The sequence below is a fragment of the Salvia splendens genome, chromosome 12 (assembly GCF_004379255.2).
Source record: "Salvia splendens isolate huo1 chromosome 12, SspV2, whole genome shotgun sequence".
In the NCBI taxonomy this organism is placed as follows: Eukaryota; Viridiplantae; Streptophyta; class Magnoliopsida; order Lamiales; family Lamiaceae; genus Salvia; species Salvia splendens.
The window spans coordinates 27,430,979-27,438,300 of record NC_056043.1 but is presented as its reverse complement, the minus strand read 5'-3'; the positions used below and the strand labels follow the sequence as shown (position 1 = coordinate 27,438,300).

The 7,322-nt window shown below is 36.1% G+C and overlaps 1 protein-coding gene across 1 annotated transcript; it reads left to right on the top strand.

Annotated features, from left to right (window-relative positions):
* Positions 1-1,559: 1,559 nt before the first annotated feature.
* LOC121758641 (transmembrane protein 184A-like) lies at positions 1,560-6,847 on the top strand. The gene is given in 8 exon segments (XM_042154019.1): positions 1,560-2,115; positions 2,209-2,390; positions 3,006-3,079; positions 4,357-4,506; positions 5,400-5,685; positions 6,023-6,256; positions 6,366-6,686; positions 6,689-6,847. Coding segments are annotated over 7 exon segments (1,245 nt in total). The 5' UTR covers positions 1,560-2,115; positions 2,209-2,243; the 3' UTR covers positions 6,722-6,847.
* The last annotated feature ends 475 nt before the right edge of the window (positions 6,848-7,322 follow it).

Here is a 7,322-nt window from a genome sequence, read left to right as displayed (position 1 = left end):
TTAGCTGCTGCTGGTTCAGTCAAAGGAGCTCTACAAGGCCATGAGTTGAGAGGTATTGCTTTATGCCTCGGAAATCATGGCGAGTTGACACGGCTAAGTGTAAGTACATACTTTCTATTTGTTCAGGAAGAGAAGCGGCTTTTGCAGCAGCTATTTTGGGGGACAATACATACGCTCAAGGAAAAGGCTTGGCATGATACAGGGATGCTTGCTGAGGCTGTGTTGCATGCTCATGTATCATTTATATTCTTGTCCAAGTCGTCCCATGAGACAGCTATATTTGTTTCCTTCATATACCTAATTTACAAAGAGCTAAATGTTCTATATAATGTGACACAATCGAAAGGGTTAAAGCAATATAGTTTAATTCATAAACAAATTTTATATAAGATGATGATGTATGGAATTGTGAGTGCTAATTACAACATTTAAAAATAAATGTGACATACTGTATCGTGTAGGGCTGGGAATTCGGTCATCGGTGTTAGTCGGTTAACCGATAACCGAACCGAAAAATTCGGTTAGTCGGTTAACCGATAACCGATAAATTCGGTTATCGGTTCGGTTTCGGTTCCCGTTTGAAGCCATGATCGGTTATCGGTTAACCGATAACCGATCGATTATACCCGAAAGAACCGAGGGAACCGAAATTAAAATTCCCCAATTTATATTATTTATTTTCCCTCAAAAATTCTTTTATTATTTCCCTATTCAAAACATTATTTTTAATTTATAATACGAAATAAAAACATAATTATTTCTACAAACATAAGAAAAACAAAGAGCATTGTAGCGCAAGTGGTAGGCTGACCATTTTTCTCACACATTGACTAGGGATCGAATCCCGGCAACAACTTGTTAACTTTGTTTTCCAATTCGGTTCCTCTCGGTTAGAACCGAACCGAACCGATTCCTTCTCGGTTCCGGTTCTTTGTTTTTGGAAAATTGGGGAGTCGGTTAACCGACTTTTCGGTTCGGTTAGAACCGAACCGAACCGATTCCCAGCCCTAACTATCGTGGATTGTGATTGTTAATTACAACATTTAAAAATAAATGTAAAATGCATAAATACCTCCTACTAATAGCCAATATCTCAAATATTACATACAGAACTAATATTGATAGGAGCTAATATCTTGCATATATGATGCGAGCACCATCCGTGAACATCTTGTTCGTTTAATACACGTTTAATATTATTTTTTTATTTTATATATTTAGTTTGCTTATAATATTCTCTATAACTTTAAATAAATAAAATTGAAAAAGTAAACAATAACTTTTTGTATATTACAATTAAACTAAATATGTGAAACCAAAAAAAAATTGCTAAATTGATGCTAAATAAACAAAATATGTAGTAACACTGGAATATAGTGGCAGATGGACTCAATTACACTATTTAATTATCAGCATCTCGTTCTCATTATTTTCATGTTTTAGGCTGTTTAAAAACACTGGAATATAGTGACAGATGGGGACTGAGTTGGCTTATTTTGTTGTTTTATTTTATGGCAATGAAAAATTATTATGGAAGAATAAATTCAACAAAAGATTTGGTTTAAGCAATTAACAACTCGACGAAGCAACACGAGTCCACAATTAATGCCTGAATTCACTATTTCCACGCCATAAACACTTTTTGCCTCCCCTATTCAAATTTCCCCACTGCAATTTCTCGGATTCTCGATTGATGCTATTGCATTTTCTTCTCTTCTCTGCCCAAAAAAGGAAAAAAATCCCAATTCTGTATTTGATTTCAGCGATCGGGTTACATATGCCCGTTATCTGCGCTCAAATTTTGACCTTTCGTCAACATTAATTCAAACTGGTGGTTTCTTAATCGTGAAGCAATAATTTTGCTTCACGTGATGCCGTTCCGGGGTCACATTACAAAATCCGGCCGCCCTCGATTTTTTGTGTGATTTTGAGGGCAGTTCTTCGGTTTATGCTTCGATCAACCATTTTATCGAGCACTTCGCCATCAATATATATCTGTCCTTTTTTCCCTTTCCTTGTAGTTAAGCTTCTTCTGAGTTTTTAGGAAATTCACAAAATCAGTTACATTCAATTGACGTTACTGCAATCCGGCAACACCGACACTAGAATTTTGAGGTATACGACTGTTTTTTAGATGGTGTAGTTCTCTCTGTATTTTTTTTATCTAGTTGGTTCTGTTGATTGCTGACGCTATTGCTGTCTTCTTAGATTTTTCGGGGAGGCTCTTGGGCTATTGGTTGCAAATGGGGCCGATATTCTACATACTGATAGCATTGCCGTGTACAATAGGGGCAATAGCACTGGCCCTTCGCCACATTTACAACCATTTACTGAATTATACTGAGCCAACATATCAGAGATACATAGTCCGCATTATCTTTATGGTTCCTGTGAGTTCCCCATTTCTCTGTTATTAGACCTTCTTCTTGATTATGTGATCAAAAGCTTATTGTATGCCATCATCCAAAGTTGACGTCTTCTCACTAGTTTCTGCTCATTTGCTGGGACATTACCATCCAATCATTTTCTTCGGTCACCTGCTATATACAGTGCTTTAAATGAGAATTTAACTTTTATAATTCGTTATTAGTGGGAGACTGTTATTGGAAAATATGCAAACCTTTATGCTTGTATGAAAAGGAACTAGTTGGATTTTTTTGTTACAGTATGTATGAATGTTGAGAAGATTTCTCTTTTTAACTAAGGGAACTAATCAAGCCAACATTTCCATGAATTTTTGTGGAGAGCCTCCTATTGGTATCTGATTTTTAACTATGATGATAATATTGTCTTGCTAGATTTCACACGATCAATCTTGTTAGTCGAATAATACTTTAAAGTGATGTCCCAGTTTCTGGAATTTGAATTAACCATGCGCATTACTAATCTTAATCATACAGGCTTATAATCCAAACCAAGCATTCACTATGGGATCTTTATGCTATAATTTTCTTCAATCTACTCGTTAGTGGGTTCTAATCATCTTTAGTGTCTATGTCTAACAGGTATACGCATTGATGTCTTTCTTGTCCTTGATCCTGAATAAACATGCAATTTACTTCAATTCAATCCGAGAAATGTAAGTATGCTCATCACATTTTCATATTTTGTTTTGAACGAGTTTAAGTAAGGAATAAACCTCAATGGCACTCCTGAATTTTTGATTGTGTGGTTGATTGGGTTTACAAGTATCAATGTTACTCCTAGACAAAAATATGTACTATGATGAAAAAGGTTTACAAATATGAGATATCACACAATCTTGGAGTAATGAAATAACGTGATGCTGCTTCTAACTTTCTGACTATGCTGCTTTTCTGCAGTTATGATCTACTTTGGTTCCCAAATGTGATGGAGAAAATCCTATTGATATATTTAAGGCCTTTAAAATTTTAATTTGGACTCTTATACTTATTGTAGCTTAATCAAGTATCATTTTCTCGCGTACCTGTGTGATAGACCTGTTGTTTCATTTCATGAATTCATTCTTAGTGTTCGACCGTTCGTGATCAAGATGTTAATCTAGTGTAGTCTTTATCAACATGTGAAATCCTCCATCCTCTCTCTGACAATGAATAAGCTCTTGACAAATGACAAACAAATTATGCATCACTCAAATGAATTAACAGTTTGAGTACTGGCGCTTGATAGTGTTGATGCTGTAGGTAATAGGTATGTGTGGTTTGAGTACTGGCGCTTGATAGTGTTGATGCTGTAGGTTATAGGTATGTGAATAACTGGTAAAAGTTCATCTGGGTGTCATTGTATTCATAGAACTAGTAACTCCATGATAGGGCTAAGATCCTGGAATTCACACTTTTTTAACTTATTTCTCATATAACCCAAAAAATTTGTTTTAGTTCCATAAACTATTTTGTACCAGCTGCCCCTCAGTACTTTTGGTAGCGTGCAAGTTGCAACATGATTTTACTGAAACATAAGCTTTTTATTGATTTATGTTTTCTGAGGCAAAAAGGAGTTTGCATGTGCATTATGACATTTTTCTGTAAACGAAGTGCAACAAGAATTTGAGAGCATGGCATCCATGACATGTGTGCTCATTTTTACTGCATGCATAACATGGTTCCGGATTTCATAGAGAACCGAGTATTTAGTGAATCGTAGAATATTTGGAATCAAAACAATACCACGGTTTACCACACAAGAACCATTGCATACACTGCCTCTTATGTTTGCATGTCTTGGTCTGTTGGTTGCATATACTGTTACTTTTCTTAGATTTCTGGATTTTTTGTTTTTAATTGCTTAGATTTTTTTCGATGATGTTTGAGCTTTTATAGCTTATTTCATTTCATTCAGACAATTAGATGTTTTTCTAATTAATTTTTCCTACAGATATGAAGCTTGGGTCATTTATAATTTCCTTTCACTATGCTTAGCGTGGGTAGGTGGTCCAGGTGCTGTTGTGCTAAGTTTAACTGGGAAAGTTCTGAAACCGAACTGGTGTCTAATGACATGCTGCTTCCCCCCTATGGCATTGGATGGGTGAGCCTTCTCTGCATGAACCACCATTTTTTTGGCTGACACAGGATTATGCATATGTGGCTATTTTTTAATTTCTAAACGTCATATGTATATATTGCTGTCGTTGTTAGGATTTGGTGTGGGAAACCATATGCATATCAGGTAACAATAATCAGATTCATGTCTATATATATTATATATTTCCGAATCTTTGTCTTAGTTCTAGAATCTAGTCAATCAGAAAACTTAACACTTTGTTTGGGTTGAGGTATTATATGTATATTTGGGTTGCTGGAGGGACCAGATGCATATATAAATATCAGATTCTTCAAACTCTTTGGTTTCAGTTTTGCTTATTGGCTATTATGGGTAACATCTTTTACTCATTCAAGATGCACTCACATCTAATTCTAGTTAAAGTACTGTTCTATACTCTTTTCCATCTATTTAGAGTTCCAATTTACATTTTAAAAATTTCTAGACGGGTGACAGTGGTGATACTTGTATTCTACAATTTACTGCAATGCACCTATTTCTTTGCTCAGGTGATTAGCAGTTTGGTGTCATTTAAGGTCTTGAAGTTTGTTGAGCATTCATTTTGTATTTATGAGAGCTTATAGTTATAGACAGTTTGGTTGGTTCAATGATATCATTGTAGGCTGTTTGACCATGAAGGAAGGTTTGGGTATACTGCATTGTTGGTGCTATTCAGAAACTGTTACATTTTCTCACTGCATCTTGTCTGCTTTTGTGTCTTATTTCGGCTGTGTCAAAATCATTGTCGTAATAGTCAGAGTAAATATTCTACTTGAGTTTTCACATTTAAATCTTCTTTAGTTTTGCGGTAGGCATAAATTTATTAGTTTCATGCTTGTACTTCTACTTTTGGTGCTTAAGTTTATTCGCACATGCAGGCGCTTTATACGAAGGTGCAAACAAGGGGGTTTGCAGTTTGTGATCCTTAAACCCATCCTTGTCACAATTACTTTGATACTATATGCAAAAGGGAAGTATGAAGACGGGAATTTCAATCCAAGGCAATCCTATCTCTACCTCACCATAATCTACACGATATCATACTCTGTGGCACTTTATGCCTTGGCCTTGTTTTATGTGGCATGCAAAGATTTGCTGAAGCCTTTCAATCCAGTGCCCAAGTTTATCATAATCAAATCTGTCGTATTTCTTACATATTGGCAGGTAAGAGAGGTTAAAAACCGTAATGTTACCTTGAAAAAAATCCCACTCCCTGTCCTGGTCTCCCACTATTATGTCAGTTAATTGACTGCCAACTGTTTTGTATGACCCGAACCTTTTTGATGCATCTATAATAGCTATAATGATCAACTACCGAATAGTAATTTTTTCCATGTTGGTTATCAGCCATGTTAGACTACTAGGACAATGTAGAACTTTTAATTTTTTCTTGAAATTTTTTGTTACTGTAGTCAGAATTATTGGCTATGTTTAGTTTGCTATGCTTATGAACTAAGTTTTGATAAGAATTTAAACTGAGTTAATTGTATTTCTCTTGCAGGGAGTGTTGGTTTTTCTTGCAGCCAAATCCAAGTTGATCAAAGATACAGAGGATGCTGCAGAATTTCAAAATTTTATAATTTGTGTTGAAATGCTAATTGCTGCAGTTGGCCATCTTTATGCATTTCCCTACAAAGAATATGCTGGTGCCAATATTGGTGGTAATCGTGGCTTTGCAGCAAGCTTTGCACATGCTTTGAATATCAGTGACTTTTACCATGATACAGTACACCAGGTAAAAGATTCAGAGCATATTAAACTATTGGGATGGGCTTCTTCTTAGTCGTATAGGTATCCAATTTTACGCGGATATTCTCATTATGTTTGTTCTTAATTTCATACAGTTTGCTCCTACCTATCATGATTATGTGCTCTACAACCATGGTGATGGTGACGAAGGAACTACAAAGTACAGGGCTCGCACTTTTGTTCCGACTGGCCCAGAAATGGATACAGTCAGAAGAAACAAAGGCAACCTTGGGAACAAAGACGAGTTAAATTCACCATCTTCAGTCGGTACTACTCAAAACTTTGGCGGGAATCAGGAAACTCCGAATTCGGATGCCTTAGGTTCTTCCTCGTTGCTCAGGAGCGAAGTAAATTCTGCTAATTTGCCTTATGACCTTTCCCTTATGGATGTAGACCTTTCTAATTATCCAAAAAAGTAGTACCTGCTGCTAATGAAGCAGGGAAACGATGACATGTATGACGTTGTGATCCAAGTGCTTGTTTTACTAGTTTGCTTTTGACTACAGAAAATGTACATTTAGGTTAGCACTAGTATGTACAATTATTACTGGTCGAAACGTATGTTCTGTTGTTGGCATGTCGTGCAGTATCTGAGGTTTACGTTGCTTGAACTTTCTGTTCAGCAAGGGGGCGTTGCCGGTCGATTGACTTATACTACTACTATATGTGGGCATGTAGTTTCAATATATTTGAAGGTTTAAGAGTACCTTGCTACGTTCTGGACATATGAGTATTGTGTGGATAGAGGTCTGTGTAATGAAGTGAGAGGGAAAGAGGAAGAAAAGAATTAATTTGTGAAAGAGATGAAAGCCTCAGCCAGCTATGAGTAGGTGGCTTAGTAATGATTCAGGAATTATAGCCACTACTACTTCAATTGCCGACGTTGTTAAAGATGATTGATTAAATGATATTATCAAGATTCAAGAATCGTAGTTAAACCCTTAGGCCATCCACTACGCTGTCTCTATACCGTCCTTTAAACCGTCTCTTAACTACTATTTGAGCACTATTTGAGGACCCCACTGTCCTTTTTTCCTCTATCCCTTAACTAA